Source organism: Acomys minous (genome assembly GCF_964271855.1).
Source record: "Acomys minous genome assembly, chromosome: 1".
Taxonomy (NCBI): Eukaryota; Metazoa; Chordata; class Mammalia; order Rodentia; family Muridae; genus Acomys; species Acomys minous.
The window spans coordinates 166,793,654-166,815,651 of record NC_140483.1 but is presented as its reverse complement, the minus strand read 5'-3'; the positions used below and the strand labels follow the sequence as shown (position 1 = coordinate 166,815,651).

The window sequence follows — 21,998 nt, the reverse complement described above, 5'->3', positions numbered from 1 at the left end:
AGAAAGGAGACATTTAATTAGGGCATGGTAGCATGACATGTAACTCTATGATTATAGGAGCAACCAATGTGAGAACATAGATATGTGATAAAATCCATGACATGGAACTCCAAATTGAATAAAATTGGTTTATTCTACTTACATTCGCATGCTTATATATTGCTAATGACTTATGTGAATTGTCAGATTTCTACTGTGCATGAGATGAGACCTAGGGACAAGAACATAAAAGCAGTGTATAGTGCAACAACCCAAGTCCTCACAAAAAGAATGCTTTTTTTAATTTTTTAACAATATCACTTTTCATTACTGTACAATATTTTTAGAGCTATGGGTCCTGTTCATGTTGTCCAATTATTTTGATGTTTTCCTTTCACAATTTCTAGTATTTCTTAGTTGTGAGAGGCATGAATAATGAAATGAAAATGTTCATGGTGTAGATGTTTGAGTCATACTCATTGTATTTATAGAGGCCATATAATGTTCTTTTACTGCTTACTCGCCTCCCAGTAAAAACAAACAGTATGCCTTGGCCACCGTTTACTTCTGTGCAGTTAGTGAACATACTATTTCACTTTGAAAATCATCACAAAAAATTCTCTTGAGTTTCTGAGTCTGTGATGAACTCCTAATAACAGTTAAAAAGGTGTATAGTTATAGCTTCTGTGGAAAATTTTGGAATCCTATTGATATTTTATATTAACAGCAAGAATCTTGACTGTGTATTTGTTTACTGTACATCATTTCTAGAATCAATAAGCAATCAATTGTTCAAAGAGAAGTACTTCCCCTCTCTTAAGCAATCTGTGTAAAACTGAAATATCTAACATAAAGAAACTTTTATATGAAGGAGCTAGCCTATCTGTGTTTGAATGATTATGATGCGTGTAGTTTCTTTTTTAATAGTCTCATTTTTCTGCATTATAACTACTGTACTGCCTAAAACCTTGAGATTTAAGACAACCAAACCTTTCATTATTTGGCGGGGCTGGAGAAATAGCTTCATGTTAAGAGCAAGTATTGCTCTTTCAGAGGACCTCAGTTCAGCTCCCAGTACCCATATCAGGTGGCTCACAGCCACCTGTAACTCCAGATACGCAGTGTCCTCCTCCCTCTTCTGGCCTCTGTGAGCAGCTATTTTCATGGACATATTCTCTCACACAGATAAAAATTTAAACATTTATTACTTAGAAATTTTCTTTATATTGTTCCATCAATTTCACTACTCAGCTGAGCAGCTGTGTTTAAAGGTGACCAAATGGCAGCGATTGGGGAATTTGGAGTAGCAAGCAAAGGGGCAATCAGCTTTGCTTACTGCTATTTGTGCTTACTTAAATGGAGGCTGAGTTTGGGACATTGAACCTGTAGGCCTCAGTCGTCCTCCAGAGATTGATCGTGCAAAGGATTTTTGAGCCAATTACATGCATTAGCTATTTACTCTATCTTAAAAGATTTTAGAAAGTGAGAAATATATTAAGGAAAAAGAACTGAAAGTGCAAGAGGAGACACTAACATGTCACAGTGGTCTGTTATGAGGCACTAATATGTCATAAAGATCCAAAAGGAGCCACTGACATGTCACGAAAGAGCAAGAGGAGAAACTGACATGTTATCTCTGTCCCAACAGTGTTTGATTGTTTACTATGCAGCTTGGCCTCTGTGTCTGCTGCTTGCTAAGATGCTGCTCAGCCTTCCTCAGAGTATGTAAGACTTTTCTAATACTGGGCAAGCTCTTAAACATCAGTGCTGTATAAAGTAAAACACTCATTCCATTATTGGCCTGACCTTTAAATATGGTCCCGGCTGTCACCTATGAACCTTGATCCAGAATCTCTATATAGTACCATCTATCCCAACTCCTTATCTTTTTCAGTAGGTAGGCATAAGTTTACAAATACAATTCTCCTATGAACTCTTGCTTTCTTGCTCTGATGCCTATATGTCCGGATACAAGGTTTTGTACAATGCAAAGTATAAATGTTTCCTATTTACAAAGCTTCTTGGTGTCCCAAATGACGTGGTTCTATTGCCATTTGTATGAACTGTTGGAAAATATTTTAATGGAATACAGCAAGCCTTCAAAGGCATTATCCCAACTTCTGTAAACTCCACGTGCTGTTTTTCTTATGCACTGTGGAGTTTTTAGGCTTCCCTTTGTGTGGCCAGCCTGTCATAGAGTGCACTGTGAATTCGTCTCCTTAAGACTTCAACATCATTTTTTAGTGAGTCCTTCACATGGTGTTTTGTAGTGTTTCAGTAGCTGTCTCAGAGTTCTTATATTTGATAGTATTTCTGCATGGAAAGCAAATAACTGTTGGGGCAAAGCTGAGATGCTTGGAGAACAGTGCTAGAAGAGAGTAGGTCAGGAGTGATTCTGGAACTTAAAGTGCATTATTCCACACCATGGTCTCCAGCCTAAGAGCCTTATATACCAGAATAATATAGAATATAACAACATTGAAAAAGTCTACATATTCCTACCTTCTCTTTGGCTCCTACTGAAAAACAATTATATGTTTTCATAAAGTTAGCATTATTGTTTATAATTTGCTGGTCTACTGTATTTTTGCTAATTTGAGCCTTAGCAATCTGGATAATAATAAAATCATAAACTGCTAGTAAGTTTATCTGTGCTTTTATCAAAAAATATAAAAGTATTTCACTTTTGCTGACTTTTCATGTTTATTTTTGAAGCAAGAGGGACAGAATAGATGATTATGTAATTTCTTGAAACCAGAATTTAGTAAAGGTTAATAAATAAATTGATTGTTCCTAGAGCATGTGAGACTAGGAATTACATTCCCACATCATAGTTTTATGGAGTTTTCTTTTCTTTTATTATTATTTTTTTTCTAGACATGGTTTTGCTGTGTAGACTTGGCTGTCATGGACTCATTTTGTAGACCAGGCTGGCCTCAAACTCACAGAGATCCGCCTGCCTCTGTCTTCCTGAGTGCTGTGATTGCAGCAATGTGTCCTGACAGCTGGCTTCAAGTATTTTGTTTATTAAAGGTTATATTCCCTGCTTGAGGCACCAATTATACTAAGAGTTTTTTTTTCTTAGAAAACACTCATATTTTAATGAAGAAATCATGTAAACTGTCTATATACATGAAGTGCATGATCCTGCCAATGTCTTGTATAGAGTGTTTTATTTTTAATTAAAGTTTTCTGCATTCTGAAAGCAAACATCTTAGAGGGCATTTCCCTGAGAAGCACTGAAGTCACAGTGGCTAGAGTCCTAGGTCAGCACATGCATATATATGTTGTTTCCATATATTAGAAGTAAACTGACTTACATACACATACTCTGAATCTGGTGCAAATGAAAGCTATTACAGCAGGGGTTAAGGAGCCTACCCTTGAGCAGACTGTGTACACACTTAAGCTTCAACTTTCTGACATGTAAAATGAATATGTTAACCAGGTATCTTGCAAGATTCTGGGCTGCCTATTGCCTCCTCATCTGTCTGTGCTTTTTCCACAGTTTATGTCAGCATCCCTATGATGCTCCTTTTCATTTGTCACCCAGCAGTATAAGATTTCCCTTCACCTTGTTCTTTCCTGTTTCTTTCTATTGACTTCGCTCACTCTTGCCTGTGGTTCCCCAGCCCTGTTCCTTTTCCCTTTTATTAGACAACTCCCAGAACAACTCTAGCCTGTGCTGTCTATCATCTTCCATAATAGTTGCTTCACTAAAAGTCTCAGATGTAGAGGTTCTGAATGATCACAGTGCACATTTTATATAGCCAATCTAACTCGAAGTGTGTCCTCAGAGGAGAGCAGCTCCTGAACACAAATAGTCCTTCACTCTGATGACTGAAAATTAGGATGTATATTAGTAGTGATCTTTTATCTGTCCCTCTTCATATAATAATTCATAATAACAAGATGAAGAACTTCAGAAGAGTAACTTGTGTATAGATAGAGATGTTACCAATAGTTCAAATGGATGCATAGTTGAGTGTGTGGACTGTGGGTCTGGATATGTCCTACAGCTCTCTCTCTCTCTCTCTCTCTCTCTCTCTCTCTCTCTCTCTCTCTCTCTCTGCCTCTTGCTGTGTACCTAACCTTAGCAAGTTTTCCTATTCTATAGGCCTCTTTTTCATTACAGAAAATGGTGTTAATAAAAATCACCATTTAAATCTAATGATGCACTATGGGAAATATTCTTACAATATTAGTGCATTGTGCATAAAAACTAATCATTGTAGTTATTTCTCTCATAAGCTATATCTAGCTTGTTAATCGTTATTTGGGATGCATTTTTCTATGACAAGTGTAAGCATTGAAACACAAAGTTGTATTCATTACCCAATTCTATGTCAGCCTAGTTTAATAAAGAAAGGAAAAGACAATTGTTTGACAATGGTTTGCAGAGTAAGCATTGTTTTGTTTATAAACTGTGGAAGGGGAGCACTAGTAGAGTGTTTCCTCACTTGGCAATAACTGGCATGTGATCATAAATGGTAGTCATTCTTACCACTTCATTCTGTGTGCTCTAGTTCCAGGGAGACCCCGGCTCGTGATTAACCACACTCAAATGAATACTGCCCTCATTCAGTGGCACCCCCCTGTGGACACATTTGGACCCCTTCAGGGCTACCGCCTAAAGTTTGGCAGGAAAGACATGGAGCCACTCACCACTCTCGAGTTCTCTGAGAAAGAAGATCACTTTACAGCCACAGACATCCACAAGGGTGCATCCTATGTCTTCAGACTCTCGGCCAGAAACAAAGTGGGCTTTGGGGAGGAAATGGTGAAAGAAATTTCTGTTCCAGAAGAAATGCCAACTGGATTCCCTCAAAACCTCCACTCAGAAGGCACCACTTCAACCTCCGTTCAATTATCTTGGCAGCCACCTGTCCTGGCAGAGAGAAATGGCATTATCACCAAGTATACCCTCCTGTATAGGGATATCAACATCCCGCTTCTTCCAATGGAGCATCTTATTGTTCCAGCTGAGACCTCCATGACACTCACTGGCTTAAAATCAGATACTACATATGATGTAAAAGTACGTGCTCACACGAGCAAAGGGCCCGGGCCATATAGTCCCAGTGTCCAGTTCAGGACACTGCCTGTGGATCAAGGTAGGATTTGTCTGCTTATGGCCTTCCTCCTTTAAAGGAATATCGATCTTTGGAAATCAGTATTTTGAAGCAATAAATAACTGATCGGCCCATTCATATTAATAGGTTCAACACTACATGCAGGTAACGTATGTATGACTTGATCTGTTTTGAAAACCATAGACTTCAGTTATAGAATGTCACTGCAAGTCTGGCTGGAAGTACTCTGTGTCCTCAGGTAAGATAACAGAGGATAGTTGACTGAATTGGAGAGAAAGGAGAGTTCTTTATGAGACTGGGTATTAAAATGAATGCTCTAAACAGGTAGGCAAATCACATTTCTCTCTTAGTTCTATGTAGGCAGCATCTATCCTAAGCGCTATAATCCACGGTGGAAACGAACAAGTTATGTGCTTTAAGAATAGTTTAAATACATAGTTTTTCCTTTTCCAGCAGTGTTTGCAAAAAATTTTCATGTCAAAGCAGTTATGAAGACTTCAGTGCTGCTGTCTTGGGAGATCCCAGAGAATTACAATTCTGCTATGCCTTTCAAAGTAAGTATTCTACAGGTGTCCTGGGGATAGTGGAAGGGACAGCTTGGAAGGGGCATTATTTGTAACACATGCAGAGAACTTTGATTTGGAAAGATGGACAATAGGTACAGTTTTGTGGAAAAGCACTCACCTAGCACGCGTGAGGTCCTGGGTTAGCCCTCCTGCACTATAAAACACAATTGCTTTAAGCTCAAAAGTTCTAGACTGATTTGTGACTTTCATGAAAGAGTTTCATTTGGTGCTTTGACAGTGTGACTTTTTCATTCTAGAGAGTAAGCAGATGCTCAGAGCTATAGCTGCCATGACCTACGTGGTACCTAGTACATCAAACTTGAACTTTTTACAGCAAACTAATACTTTTTGTTTCCATAAAAAAGAAGAGGCGCTAATCTTCATGATTTCTGCTAATTTACAGTGCAGTATTCTGGAAGAGGTTAAGGTTGTATTTATTGGTCTGAATTCAGACCACTTTAAAACTCTAACTCATGCCACTGAGACCTGGCAAAATAACAGTGAGAAGTATTTTTGAAATGAATGGAAAACTACTTTTAGTAAATGAGAATATATTTAGAACAGAATTTAAAACTTAGATAAATCATGTATACTACATTGAAAGCCTAGAACACATTAAGATATTATGTGACTTATGTGTTAAAGTTGAAGTTATTGCATTATTTCTTTTTTTATTAATTTATTCATATTACATCTCGGTTGTTAGTCCTTCCCTTGTTTCCTCCTATTCCTCCCTCCCTCCCACTTTCCCCTTTCTCCCCTTCCCTATATGTGTGACTGAGGGAGACCTCCTCCGCCTATATATGCTCTTAGAATATCGAGTCTCTTCTTGGTAACTTGCTATCCTTCCTCTGAGTGCTGCCAGGCCTCCCCATCCAGGGGACATGGTGAGAAAAGGGGCACCAGAGTTCCTGTGAGAGTCAGATCTCACTGCATTATTTATTTGTTGTCATTTTTTAGAGACTTGAGAACATTTTACCTTTACAAAGTAAGACTATCAAGAGAACGGATGCATTTTCCAAAATTACATATACTTATGGGATTAAGAATTGCCCAGAAATAGAATTGAGCTGACAAAGCAAGTAAATAAAAATTGGCTTAGAGAATGATAACCAATTTGTGGTTGGTTGCATCTCCGTAGATTCTTTATGATGATGGGAAAATGGTAGAAGAAGTAGATGGCCGAGCTACCCAGAAGTTAATTGTTAACCTGAAGCCTGAGAAGTCATATTCATTTGTGTTAACCAATCGTGGGAACAGTGCTGGAGGATTACAGCATAGGGTGACAGCCAAGACCGCACCAGATGTGCTCCGCACCAAGCCTGCCTTCATTGGGAAGACGAACTTGGACGGCATGATTACTGTGCAACTGCCTGATGTTCCTGCAAATGAAAACATAAAGTAAGTTCATTTAAAGAAAGAAAGGCAAGTAAATAAAGAGCCTGTATTTCAATGTTCCTGTGGTTATAAAAGAAAGGATTGCTGACGATAACATGGAAGAATTGTCTGTATAGGCTCATAGTTACACTAACTAGACTCCATCACACTCTCTCTGTGTATTCATGTAAACCCAGCCTCATCCATGCAACATTGCATTTCTTTCTGTTCCAGCCATATTATTTTAGAAATGGAGATGACAAGTTATTAAAATGAAAATTTTTGTAGTATGCGGAATACAGTTGATAATTGACTCATAGCTTGCAAAATGATAGTACTTTTTATAATTTTAGAAAGTATAAAATGTGCAAAAAGATTAGAAGAAGCTATAAGAAGTTAAGTAATTGAAAGTAATGTATGATACTGAGATTTTGTTTGTGTGCTAAAATATAGGAGGAGTTCAGGTTCAAGTACAAAATAACACTGAAGGAAAAAAAATTAGAAAATGCAACATAGGGCATAATGTGAAAGCCAGTAGGCCAGAAGTAAAAAATTAAGTCCAGTCAGTTAAGAAGTCCCTCTAAAGATATACACATAGCTGGTTTTCTTACTAATAGATCAAAGACTGTATCACTGAAGTATATGATATACAGTGGTGTAGTAGACCTTGACAATGGAAAGGATGTGGCCCCTGTCTCAGGGAGCCTGATATAGAGTATCAGCGATGAAAAACCCAGACACTAATGTTACAGTCATCCTCAAAAGTGCCATGCTATGATGAAATGAATCCACTACATTTCTGAACATAATTTTGAAGGGCAAATAGGAAGCTTGCAAAATTTAGGAGCCAGAAAGTGATATGTTAAGGGGTAGTGCATGCTTTAGTTAGGATAGCAAGTAGTGCTGTGAGGCTGGACTCAGAGCACTTGGGCAAGATGAGACAGGGGTGAGGTTGGGGTCAGGGGAAAGGAAGACAAGGATCATGTTATGCTCAGCAGGTGGAGATGTATTCCACAGACAGCGTGAAACACCTGAAGTTCTCAATCGAAGGACCAGTGTGGTGCTGTGATACCTCACTTTTATCTTTCCATTTTAGGAGCCATTTACTGAATATCTTGTGGCATATTAGATATAACTGTTGCCTGTTTGGGATGAAGAAAAAATTTTTTTCATTTTTATTGTTTAACACGATCATGTTAAGATGAAATTGTTGATAAATGTTTGAAGTTGTCCATGTGTACTCAGTTCCTGTGCTGCAGTGATGACCAGAACCCTGTAAAGTGGTAGAGAACAATGTTGAGAAGTCATCACAGGGTCACTGACATGTGCCAAGTCACGCCACTGCAAAGCAGGACAAATAGTGGTCCAAACAGGAGACAGAGGGAAGTGAGAGTCGCTAGAGCAGAAGGGCAGAGGGGTCAGCATCTGCTTTAAAGAGGTCAGAGAAAGGAACAGTATCACACATGGCTCAGAGTTGCACGTAGGTAACAAAAGGCGCAGTGTTACTATTCGTCAAAGTAGTGAAATGTCAAAAGAAAATATGATGCAAGATGAATAATTACTATCCACCAAGATGTGAAATACCAAAAGGAAATCACTGGGTAACTCGGCAGCTTTTATGTGTTTTAAATAAAATCTTTGTGTAGACTATCCAGTTTGAAATGTGGCTTCAGAAAATTTAACTGGGATGAAAGGCACAAATCTGGAAGTAGCCCGAGCAACAGTGGTTTTATAGGGAATGAGAGAACACTGAAGCAATGAGATAAAAATATGAAACAAAAGATAAAACACAAAGGACGAGATAAGAAGAGTCCACGAAGACAGAATGGTTTCATATATAGAGGGCCCCCAAGGAAGGAGATGATGGCCAAGGAACTACATGGGATGGCACATTTAAACAGTAAGTGAAGAACTCCCAAATTCCAGCCAGGAGTTGTGACACACCTGTAATCCTAGCACAGGGAAGGTTGAGGCAGGAAGATTGGGAATCTGCAGACAGCTTGGATTAATAGCAAATCCCTGTCTCAATGAGACAAAACTACCAAAGCATCCTCAATACTGTGGAAAACTGAAAGAAAAATAATGCAAAAAAAAACAGTACTAAAATGAAATAATGAAATAAGAAATGTAAGTGAAGTGTAATTTGTGGAATTCACTCAGGATTAAGTAGTAACTTTGACCCACTTTAGACTCAGCCAAATCAATCCTTCCTCCACAGACCTTTACTTGACGTTTATTTGATAAAAATGATGGCAGGTTTCAGCACAAGTAATAGAATTTCCAAACTACACTGAGATAAGGTCTTCATTTTGTCTAATCTTCTTTTTCAGTTTCTGAAAATTAAAAGAGAAAATACAATACTAGCATACTTTTTATCACAGCAAAATTTAATATGAGTGTAAGATTATATTTATATGTTGGTTTTTAATTCATTCTGAGGTTTTGTTACTATTAGCAGATAAACATGTTTTTGAAATTACTTTATTGAAATATATACAAAGTAGTAGAAGCTAGATGTGGTGGCACATAGCTTTGGTCTCAGCAATTGACAGACAGTGGCAGATGATCTCTGTGAGGTTGAGGCCAGCCTGGTGTACATAGTGTTAACCTGGACCTCTGTCTCACCAAAAAATAAAAAATAAAAATAAACAAATACATAAAATTTTTAAAAAAGGAAAAGAAAGGAGAGAGAAAAGTGGTACATACTTAACATATATAGTTTGGCCAGTTTTTATCATGATTATCATCCATCAAACTATGGAGGCTGAAGACCTAACAGATACACTTTAAACAACCATGACAGACCAGGCAATGTAGCAAAGGTTCAGTGAAAAAAATCAGAATGTCTCGTTGCATACATAGTAACATACATAGTTACTGGGGAGACTTGAGTAGTGATATTTATCACAATGTGTTGTGACAGGCTGTGCTCCTAACCCACGTTTAGTAGCTCAAAGAGGCATCCTGGAAAAGGTGGCTTCTATCTTCAGACTTTAAGAATAACACATTTTACTGAGTGGTGGTGGCACAGCCCTTTAACCCTAGCACTCAGGAATCAGGCATAGGAAGATCTCTGAGTTCAAGGCCAGCCTGGACTATAGAGCTAGTTCTAGGACAGCCAGGACTATGCAGAGAAACTTTGTGCCAGAAAACCAAAAATCGAAGGAACAAATTCAGAGTGCTATCTGCGCAGGAAACAAAGTGCTCACAGCAGATACCAGGGAAAAGCTGGTTCTTGTTCTCTTACACCACACCCTACCAGTCTGCTTATACTTTCAGTTAGAATCAAGTAAATACATGTTGTATACTCAGTGTATTGCTAGTTCTTGTCTTATGTCCTAATTTATCATAAGATATAGAAAGTAATTGACACGGATCCGAAGAAGAAGGGGGCTGTGGAAACAGAAACAATGTCTGCTCAATACAGACATCTGCGAAAGCATGCTGAAAGTATCAGTTAGTACTCCGTGGGAATTTTGAACATTGAGAAAGATTTGAGAAAGTCTAAAAGTTGTAAAGATTACAAACCAGCAGAAAACATGGTTGATAAATTCAATCCACTAAGCAAAACCATGTCTTTCCTTAGACAAGGTTTTCATGATTTTCCTTAGCTGATACAGAAAATAAACCAGTTTCTTGGTGAAGTTATGTTAGCCTTTAGTGAAAACCGGAATTTTTACTCATTGGTGGAAAATTTCAGTATCGTGTTTCAACTTTTGGATGAGTTCAAATGTTCCAGAATGTTTTCTGTGTTTTAAAATTTTTGTTTTGTTTGTTTTCTTAGCTTGTTCCACTTTACTTTTTATTCATGTACTTTGGCCGTATCTATTTGAATTTAGAGTCAAGAAAAAGGGATAAACCATTGTAACAAAGAGGAAACACCACTAATGATGTAAGGAAAGAAAATAAACTGTCATGAAAAAGAACCCAACAATTTTCTAGAGCTGAAATAAAGCTTCTCAGAAATATATTTCTTCTTTCTGGAGAAACAAAAAGACAAAAACTAAACTATAAAAGTGCTTGAGTGGGAAGAACATCAGACACATAGGGAATAAAAAACACATCCATCATTGAAAATTTATAATGAATTTATACTAATATGTTTATATTAATAACAATTTTCAGGGCTTCTTATAGGAATAATAGCTGATTCATGCCCATTATGTATGTTATCTCTATTTTATATGTTGCATAAGTAGCAATTTCAGTAAGATCTCATTTTACCCTATGCCATTTACAGTAGTTGGCAAGTTTTGAAAGTGGAAATCTTGTAGTGTTTTGTCCAGTATTCTGTGAAAGAAATGCAGAAAAGAAATAGAAGTCATATCTGACCTGTGGAAGCCAACTCCTTAACTATCTAGAACAGTGCTGAATGCCAGTGTCTGTTGTCTAGCAAAACAGTTTGCCAATTGGAGGCTATTTGCTTACTAGTAGAAGCCATGTTTTTCCCAACCTATCTAGGATAATTGTGAGGTCTTAATTTTAGTCTCACTCTTTACCTTGTGCTAATAAAATGATTTCTTATTTACTTAAAATATTCACTTTGTTTAGGTATGTGTATATGGTAGGGCATGCTGTGCCTGCATAAACCAGAAGAGGTTGTAGGTTAGCCTTGAGATGGAGTTACAAGTGAGGCACATTGATTTGGCTACTGGGAATTGAACTCAGATCTTCTGTAAGAGCAAGAAATACTCTTACCCTAGAGCCATCTATACAGTGACAGATTCTTACACATTTACTGAAGGCACAGCTTCTTTTGGTAATTGGTTCTTATATTGTCTTATGGAGACAATCAAATGACTGAATTATTTTGGAAACAGCCTCTAGGATGCATCAGACTCTGTTGTCAAGGATTCTATGATGTTTCAGTCTTACTTTGTAACAGTTGTGGGGACTGAATGCCAATCAGAAAATAGTGTGATCCACCATTCTTCCACGGTGAGCCTTAATGACAAAGGGCACCGGTGATCTTTATGGAGCAACATTTCACTCTGATTGATTAAAACAGAAAGCACACTGCTGATTGTGCTTAGAGCTAAAGCTACTGCCAAGTACCAGGTACAATTTGGTTTCAGAATGGCTTACTTTCAAAACAGAAGTGAAAAAAAAAGTGTCTTCTATATGGGCACAGCACACATTTCGTACACATAATATAGGCAAAATACTCATATGCATGAAATAAGATAACAAAATTAAGAAGTAGCAATTAAACAGTTCCACTTAGACAGATATCAGAGCCAAGAGAGTTCCAGCACTTATTCCTGGCCCCAAGGCTGCATGCTGAGGGTGCCGTAATCACTGCATTGTGTAGGTTGCCAGAGTTACAGGACACATAAGGGAAGCATTCCTGTTTGTCACCTCACTGCTTCATCAATGAAGGGAATAAAGCCAAGGATAAATAAATCCCTGTATCTCACACAGATAAAAAAAAGATTCAACGTCTTAATTTGAAGATAGAAACTGGAAAGTTCATTCTATCTACTGTTGGCTTTCTATGATAGAGTAATTTGATTTAAGCAATACACACAAAGCATAATAGGAAAAATTATGTGAGGATTGACATTCATCCTTGATCTTTGAAAAACATTTTGACCTCCAGTTAAATAACAAGTTTCAAAATGCCAAGACAGATTACTAATGCTAAAAGGCTGGCTGCATTGGAGGTAGAACTATATAACAAAGACCAGAACTTGCCTTCTCATGTGATTAAGTGGAGCTTGGCTTCTTTATGATAGCATAGTAAATGAAATTACTAAAACTTTGCTTAAAATAGTGTAAGTTCTGAAGTTTGGACTTAACTTATCTGGTTAAATTTAATATGCTGGAAAAATCATAGTTTATAAGTAGCCATACACTTTCTAGATACATTAATTCAGAATATTTTTTAAACTATTTCATAGGCATAAGGTTATTGTGTAGTTTAAATGCTAATTTCTGTACCCCTACCCATGCCTGGTTGCGATTTTTGTTCTAATAATTTCCTATCTATATGTTGTATAAACTCTGCTCTCCAATTCTTACCCTGATATGTCAATAAAGCAGCTTACAGCCAGGGGGAGAGAATAGAGCTGTACTTCCTGCCAGCCAGGATACAAGTTAGGTGAGGAAAATCAGAAATTCAACAAGGATTAAGCCATGGGTAGAGGTCCAAGGAAGATCAGGAGGAAGGAGCTAGAGCCAAGTAAGGCTACGAAGTGCAAGTATCACTGAAATGTTTGCTGGGAATAAGACAAAATAGCATCAAGGGTTAAGAACAGCCTTAAACGGCTCAAGATTATGTTGTGAAGCCTTGTAGTATAAAAAAGCCTCAATTATTTGTGTGATAGCCAGGTTAAAAAATAAGTTAAGAGAAAAAGCAACTGTTTTATAAAAATAGCTTCAATACTCTTCTATTAGAATCGTAGTTGAAGTTTATATTGATAAAGGTGCCTTAGTCCAGGTCTTAGAAAAACAAGCAAAGCAGAATATAGAACTTAGTTTTATCAAAAATGTTTTCCATTTCAAATAAATGTACTCAGTATGATTTTGTCAACATGAATCTATAGAACTTATATCAGCTCCCCATTGGTTCCTTGTGCCTCTCTGAGTGACCTCACTTTTTTGTCCTGTGAGATTAGACCAAGGGTCACTAGTAAACTGATTAAACAATACTTTCACAGTAAGGATTGTGTTTCCTATATAAACTACATGATCGTGTCGTTGTTTTTCTAGTGGAAGGAGAAAGAGCTTGATGAGAATGGAAATTGTGAACTCCCGTAAAGAGCACCAAACATTTTGACTACTTAATTTAGAAGAGACATAAATGCCCAAGAGCCACCTATCCCAAACCACTTCCACTTTTCAGAAAATTGATTCAGTGATAAAGTGGCATCATTAGATAAATTTTGAAGAGATTACATGTGCATCTACTTTAATAATGTTCATTAAAATATCAAAACATACCTTAAAGAGTATAGGAAAATAATAGACCCAAAATAGTCCATTTAGTCTATGTTATAGTCCTTCCAGAAGTTAGAAAAGGATTCTCTTGGGAAGTAATAAGTGAAGTAATATTTAAGGAAAGAGGATTAACTTAGTGAGATTTTAAGCAGTTGGAAAACAGTGATCAAGAATGTGATGGCCAAATGTTCCCAACTCAATTCAAAACACTGAAAGCAAATTAAAGTATAGGTTAGTGTAGGGAAAGGGATTCAAGAAAGATTCTGACATGCCTTGAAATTTCTTGGTCCTTATCCTAAGAGAAATAAGGCTCCATTGAAAAATGATCAAGGGTGAAGTGGCACAATCAATTTTGTATTGTGAAATGAAAATTTCTGAGACTGGACGAGAAAAAGATAGTTGGTGGAGAGGGAAAGTTACGGGACTATTGTTCAGGCATGAAAAAAAGAAAATGGAATGAGGCCAGGTGGGTGGCAGTAGAGTAGCCGAGAAGTGAGTCCTCTGGAGATAGAGTTCAGGAGTTACCAGCACTTGGAGATAAACTGGGAATGGAGGGAAGAAGGAAGTGAAAACAGACCAGCAATATGATGGCCACATCTCCTGCTGGGGTTGTAATGGTTATGACGCAGCCTAAGAGCAGTAAGAACTTAGTATTTGTTTCATGGTAACCATGGTGATAGCTAAGTACTTAGGCAAATAGAGATCAAGCTTGATGAATCCTAGATATTCAGAAGAGAGTTTGGGGTGAAGATGATTATGTATACATTATTTACATAATGCTAATATCTAATATTCTAAGCTCTGAGTGAGAATAGAATCTGTGAGTAAAAAAAAAGAACATGAAGAGAAATTCTGGGACAAATTTGGTTAAAATTCTATAATTTAATAGTTGTGCATCAATAATAAACTCGGCTATGATGATAAGTATGTATAGCAAGTTATAAAGTAGGAAAATCAAGAATGTTGCTAATTACTGAAAAAAGAGCATAAAATTATGCATTGAAGGTCTTACCTACATGCTAAGAGGAGTTTTAAAAGAATAAAAGATTCTCCTTTCAATGTAACACCATTTAGGTATGTGATGCCTGAAATCCCAGGTAGAGCTCATACAGTGTAGTACTGATGAGTGCAGTGGTGGTACAGTGCAGTGCTAAGGCAGCACAGTATTGAGGTTGTGCAATACTGACGCAGCACAGTACTGAGACAGGAATACTAGCAGGGGCAGGAAATAGAGAAGAGAATGTGCAAACCTTTCTTCTAGAGAATTTGGGCAGTAAGAGATGGGAGAGACTGCTGTGAATAGACTATGGTTTTAGAGGAGTTTGATTAGTTTTGGGTTTTTGTTTGTTTAGCCTGTAAAAAACAGTATTTGTTTAGGCCCACAGTTTCAAAGGCAGTTTCCATGCTGTCCTCATAGAGTAAAGGCATATCAGCTAGCACATCATCTGAGAGCTCACACCTTGAGTCATAAAGAAAGAAAACATAATAGAAATGATGGTAGGCTTTAAACTTCCATAGACTACTACAGCCAAGCCAACCTTCTGAGCCTATTGGGTCAAGAGTCAAATATTCAAATCTGAGCCTATGGGTGGCATTCCCATTTAAACCATCACAAATGGGACAGTGGGTTATATAGAGGCCTTTCTTTTTGTAATTGCTTTGGTTAGGATTTCTGTTTGCTTTGCTTTTTCAATAGTGGATTCATGTGTCATTGAAAGACAATGTTGGAAACCTATAGGTTCCAACAGGAAGAAGAAATTTGAGATATAAATACTGACAGCAGCAGTACAGTATTTAGTGCATGTCTTAAGAAAGTGAGAGGAAGGGAAAAAAAGCCCATTGGTGAACAAATGTCGCCATGAGTACAGTCCCAGACATCTTCTGAACCAAAAGAAAAGGTTATGGTTTGCATGTGTGGACAGGTAGGCTTGGAGTTTGCTCAAAAGATGAGGAGAACTTTGTTGGATTGTATTTGCTCTATCAGTAAGTGATATGGATGTCTTTTCCTAAGACAATGTAGATGTTCAAGCTCTGAGTCTGTATGAGAAAATGGTGTTGTTGTGAAAAATGGAAATCCTAGTTCAAGAGTCAAGTTGTGTGTATACTTATGGTCCTGTTTGTATCTGAGGGTCATGAATTTATGGTCTGAGGTCCACTGCTATATTATTTACTGTGCTTTACTTAGCCTCCTGGGCATATGGACAGAATGGGACATGGATTTCAATTAAGTCTTTGGGGGGTAAATGACAGCTAAAAGCAATGAGAGCCTTGGTTGATGTGTGGACACCTCTTTAAAGGTAAAAAGAAAGCACCAAAGACATTGGCAGAGTTCCAAAGGTTCCAAAGACTCTGACCGTTTTACACACACACACACACACACACACACACACACACACACACACACACACACACACACACATACACACACACATCTTGACAAGACAGAGAATTTGATAGGTTCCAGATGATGCTGGACATATTAAAAAGTCTCTGCTATAGCAAACATGCTTTAGATAATAGAAATTTCAGATTGCCAGACTATCACGAGATGTGCAAGGGTACTCTGAAGGCAGCCCTGCCTGGCCTGCCCTAGATAAGTGCTTAGATCAGTAGAAAGAAAAGATGATGGATATCTGACCACACTGGTAATTAATTGCTGTGGGGTAAGCTGTTCCATCCCATCTCACTGGAGAGTTCAGTGAATAATTGGGGGATACTGCTGAAGTAAAAGAATGGATTATTTTCATGAATAAAAATGACAACTCAGGGTAGAAGGGGAAGAAAAAGTGATAGAATTCTTCAGCTTGACTCTGATCTATCAGAACCTGCAGGAGTACAATGGACCCTCTCAGCTAACTCCCAGTGTCGTTGCTGTAGGAAGAAAAGCTCTCCTGACCGTGCAGTGGGTACGAAAATCGAGAGGCTTCTTGACAAGTGTGTTTATCAAGTACATCTGCAATGTTATTTTGAACGCTCAGTTGCAGCTCTGTTATTTCTCTCTGTGCTCATTTAACATGATGGACTTGTTTGGCAAATCCTTCAGGTGGTAGGAGGACGTGAAGAGGAGGAAGCTTAGTCTGGATCATAAAATAAAAAATATTGGCCTCATTCCCACACTCCAACTCTTATTTCTCCTCACCCTCCTAGATTACCATGTTTCTTCGTAGTAAAGAAAATGAATGGCTGTGTGCTGGAGCCCTGTGCATCTGTGCATATTGTGCTCAGAACACCATGGAAAAGGGATTCTGGTTTGACTTAAATTCTTGATTAAGGAAAAGGCCTAACAAGTCCCCTTACCTGGATGGGGAAGAATCCCTAGCATCCTAGTGAAGAATGTGACAACCTTGCCCATACCTACTGGCCTCTCTTCCACACTGCTGTATGCTGCACAGGCTGCTCTTTCAGTGTATTTATTTTCTTCTTTCCACAAAGCAGGCTCATAGTCTTTTTCTTTTTTCAGAATATACAACTGCAATTCAAGGGTGTTAAATAAGCAATCTGAGAACTCTGAGCACATTAATAGCAGAGCCCCAACGCTAGGCCAGGTACATTCCCAGGTGACAAATTTAGCTTACAAAAACTCCTGGGAATCACTGCCCAACTAATGCAGCGAGAGCAAGAATGAAATGCTCAATTTTCTAGTAATGGTATTTTTTTTAAAGGCAAAGTGATAGGAAATTAATTTTAGCAGTATTTGATTTAACCCAACATATCCATATTATTGTCATTTGTCAGTATGTCATCATAACTAAATTATGACTTTACTTTGTAAGTTTATCCTGTCTTTTACCGGATAAACAGAAAAATCTCAGACCTTATGATTTCAATGCTTGATAGCCACAGAGGTCCCATAGCTACCGTTCATCTTAGACAACTCAGGACTAGAATTCTCCTCGCGCTTTGCTTTTATTTTCTTCCTTCCCCGCCCCCCCAGATGATAGTTGTCTCTTAAAATTATGTAAATCAGCTCCTATATACATGTGTACATGTTTTCAATTTTGCTATGAATCTCCACCAGCAAATTTATGAAATTCTCAAAAATATTTTGTGATACATTGAATAAACTAAACTAAACAAAACAAAAAAGCAAAAAGGCCACAATGAAGGTCTGAATGAATTCCCTCACTGTCTATTTTAAATTAGACAGTTATTTTATCTGTAACCAGTCTTTTATCTACCTAGTCTATTATGGATTGTGCTGTAAGAGGGTAAAACTAGATTATGCACTTAATGCAGTGCCTAAAATTATGATGAAGTTGCTATATTAGTATTGTACTGCCTTCATACCGAACATTGCTGTGAGCTGAGTTCTTATACACGCAAAGCAAGAAAAGGGCATATACCATTTGTTACTACTGTCAGCCTTGTCTTGAACATGTAGCTTTATGCAGTACTTATGTTTTAGTTGACCCTCTTCAGTGTACAGACATATGTGCTTCTTTCTGTAGATATGATTACACTGAGCCCTATTTTGAAGAACTTTAGGAAGAAATAGTCCCCAAATTCCTGTACTATTTAGTTTTACAATTTAATGAGTTTTAATGCAGTTTTGTTTTTATATAACTATAAGATTATGAATGATGTTCAAATACTTTTAGTATTTATTAAAATGTAGTAAACATAATTTCATATATGTACAAAATAATAGATACCAATAACACAATAGTCATTTTTACTATATACCTCCCTTTTAAAAGCCTTTTCATTACTTAATATTAATATTTGATGCGTGGTATAGCTTGGGTGTGTCCTGCTGCAGGATCTTAAGAAATATATCTGCTACATTTGAAATGTTTCATAATGAGCAGACAACCATATGAAATTACCATATGAGGTCATCAAAGTCACACACGTGGTTATTTTTTTCTTATTATAAAAAATAAATGATTTTTATCATATTCACAGTTTTTCTTCTTTCTTAAGCTTTGGCCTGTAAAAGATTTAAGGTCATAACCATTTTATCTCTTCTCTGAACTAACCATATTGTCTCCTCATTCTTGAACAGGGGTTATTACATTATAATTGTGCCTTTGAAGAAGTCTCGTGGGAAATTTGTCAAGCCATGGGAGAGCCCTGATGAAATGGAGTTAGATGAGGTAACTGTGTCTTTGGTGTCTATGTCCTTTCTTAATTGTCCTATGGAAGCCTCTCAACACTTTGTTCAGGTGTCAGCTATGATGCTCTGGAATACTGAGTGAGCCAGTGAAGTGGTTAGCTATACTCTAAGAATCCTAGGAAAGATCCCTTTGTTTATCTGTGTTATCATTATTTTTCTGCCACCTGCCCATTGTAACCATGATGCAGAAGTCTGAAAGTTGATGTCAATTTTCTTAATAAAATTCTAGATGCCTTAGTTAGACAGTTGCCAAGGCTCTTACAAATGTAGAATGCATTTTATAACACATTGCAGTTAACCTGGTATAGAGTCTTCAGCATATTACACAAAATTCTAGTGATGCCCAAACATTATTTGCCTTATTCTCTTCTTTGTATGTTTCCAGAAACAGAAGTGTGTTTCCATGCAGAAAAAGAAAGATAGAAACAAACAAACAATAAAGCAAAATTCTGGATAAGGAAGGAAATGTGGTACAGAAAAACAAATAACATAAAACACTTAATAGTTTTATATTGACTTTCAAAATCTTAGAACTACAAGATTTTAATGCTACTTCTTGAAACATGGGCACTTTCTAAAATAGTTTGGTTTTATGTGTATGGGTGTTATTACTGCATGTATGTTTGTGCTCAGTGTGTGTAGTACAGTGGAGATCAGAAGAGCATGTTGAATCCCCTGGAACTGGGCTCACAGATGATTGTGAGCCCCCATGTGATGCTGAGAATGTAGCCTAGGTCATCTCTGAAAGCAACAAGTGCTTTTAATGGCTGAGCCATCTCTCCAGCCTCATCTGTAATTTTTAAAAGCCAGTACTCCATACTTCTATGTAGTGGAAAAATCAGATCTAGAGTATTTACTAAGATATCAGAGGCTGGGAGTCACAGGTGAAATATTACAGAGACTATTATTTTAGCAAAATGTTCTAAGCTTATAAGCCCCTCCCTATGTCAAGAAATATAATGTTTTAATTTGTAGTTCACTTACAACATGGGCCATATCTCAAAATAACCCTATTATTTCTATATATTCTTTCTGCATCGGATTAATACAAGTGGAGCAAGAAAAATTATAAATTCCATAACTGCATTTGGTGTTTTTTAAAGGAACTATTGGTGTTTTTTTAAATATATCTGTACAAAGGTGAATGCAATCTGACAAGCAGAAAGGGGGATTTGGGGTTGGGATCCCATGCTTCAGCAGATGTGTAGTGTCATCTCTAAAAATGTGACTCATCGCTACCTACCTATTTAATGAGTTACATTTGTTCAGGTTCACAAGGCTAGACAAGTTCAAGGTCAGGTCTCTGCCTGTGTCACTGTCTAGTGATTAGGTGACATGGCTGCAGTACAGAATGACACATTTCAGTAATGTGGCGGCATAGCTCAGTTATCAGTTTATTTTCTGTCAGTTACGATGTTAGAGAAACAGCACCCTCTCTCTAGCAGTTGACCCTAAGTCACTCTATAGTTCTTAGGTGAATTATAGAATTGTCATTTTCACATTTCTGTTGAAATTGGATTTTTAAATACAAAGGTAAATTGTAGAATCTATAAATATTTCCACCTATTAAAAATGATTTTTTTCAGAGCACAGACATCTGAGGCAAAAGGGACATCAAATGCTTTCAATAATAAGCTTTTCTTAGAAGTGAAGCCATTTGATGGGAAGGAATAGAGACTTATTCTCCTTTACAGCCAGGTTTTAACCTCTAGAAAGCACAGTAATGCTAATGGATTAAAATATAGGGCTTTGTGACATTGAACTTCCTTGCAATTAAATTCCACAGGTCTCTGCTACTGATTCCCATAACAAAGGGTCATTTTAATCATGCTTTGAGTTGTGGTGCATTAATCTGTATAATAGCTTGATAAAGAACATTTTATTAATTCAAAACTTTTGGGTCAGGATGGGTTGTTTCCCACTTTTCTTACTGATATAATTGAGACCACATTGCAGAATTAATGGTGGAAGAAATAAGATATGCATTGACTGGAAAATGAAAATTATTTCTGATAAAGAACTAAAGTCCTTGATATAACTTCTGGAATTATGTCCAATATATTTTGTAACTGTTGTGGAAGGGAACAAATGAAAGCAGGCAACGGCCTCACTTTCTACTTATTCATCCTGTTTCTGACCCTGCGAGAGGACTTGTTTTTCACCTAGTATGTATGACAAAAATTTTAGTAATTTTATTTTGAACGCAGTACCGTTGGGTTTGACAAAGCAATGTTCTTCTCTTAAATATATTTGACCACGTACTTTTCCATTAAGGCCTATAATTCACATTGTTGGAAATACATCAAGTAGAACAATGTCCTGAGGGGATTTCCACATGTATGCTTCTCATCTATGCCCATGCAAGATTTTAAAGGGCTTCTTAAAATTATTCAAAATTATATTCTGAGCTCATTTAATTTTTTTGTCTGGGTTATTATCTCCATGATAAATTTATAGACTAGAATTCCTGTTCTCAAGGTCAAACTGAGCAGAACAGGCATTGATAGTTGCAATGAATTTTGGGCAGAATGACTCCCAAATGTTAGTTGTATTTATTTCAGGGCAAGTGATGTAATGTGGCAAAGCTTTTCATTGCACTGTGCTTCAAAGCCTTGTCATAAAATAATGAAGTCATTTGTGGCTATAATTTCAACATCTTGGCTAACTTTGGTATCGTATAAACTTACTTGAGCCATTTAAAGTATAACACTGGAAGCATCCTAAAGGGTAGTCTTTAGAAACAGTGTTCTATTCCAGATGTAACTTCAGTGACTGACTGCCTTGGAGCTAATGAACACCAAAATATTCTAATATTTATTCCTGAGTCACTTGCTTTGTGTTTTCTAAATACACCTAGCAAACAGTAATCGTGGGGATGATATTGATGAATAAGGACAGCTGCCTATATCTGAAACCGAGGTAGGGTTT

General features: G+C 37.2%; 1 protein-coding gene across 23 annotated transcripts in view; it reads left to right on the top strand.

Annotated features, from left to right (window-relative positions):
• PTPRD (protein tyrosine phosphatase receptor type D) overlaps positions 1 to 21,998 on the top strand; it is a 2,167,047-nt gene that overhangs the window by 2,009,934 nt on the left and 135,115 nt on the right. For 11 of the 23 annotated variants that reach the window (XM_084785035.1, XM_084785038.1, XM_084785036.1 and 8 more), the window contains 4 exons: positions 4,506 to 5,093; positions 5,526 to 5,626; positions 6,780 to 7,039; positions 18,960 to 19,050. In XM_084785035.1, the coding sequence (XP_084641161.1) occupies positions 4,506 to 5,093; positions 5,526 to 5,626; positions 6,780 to 7,039; positions 18,960 to 19,050 (1,040 nt within the window). The remainder of the gene's footprint in view (positions 1 to 4,505; positions 5,094 to 5,525; positions 5,627 to 6,779; positions 7,040 to 18,959; positions 19,051 to 21,998) is intronic. The other 12 variants (XM_084785025.1, XM_084785026.1, XM_084785027.1 and 9 more) reach the window with 3 other exon arrangements.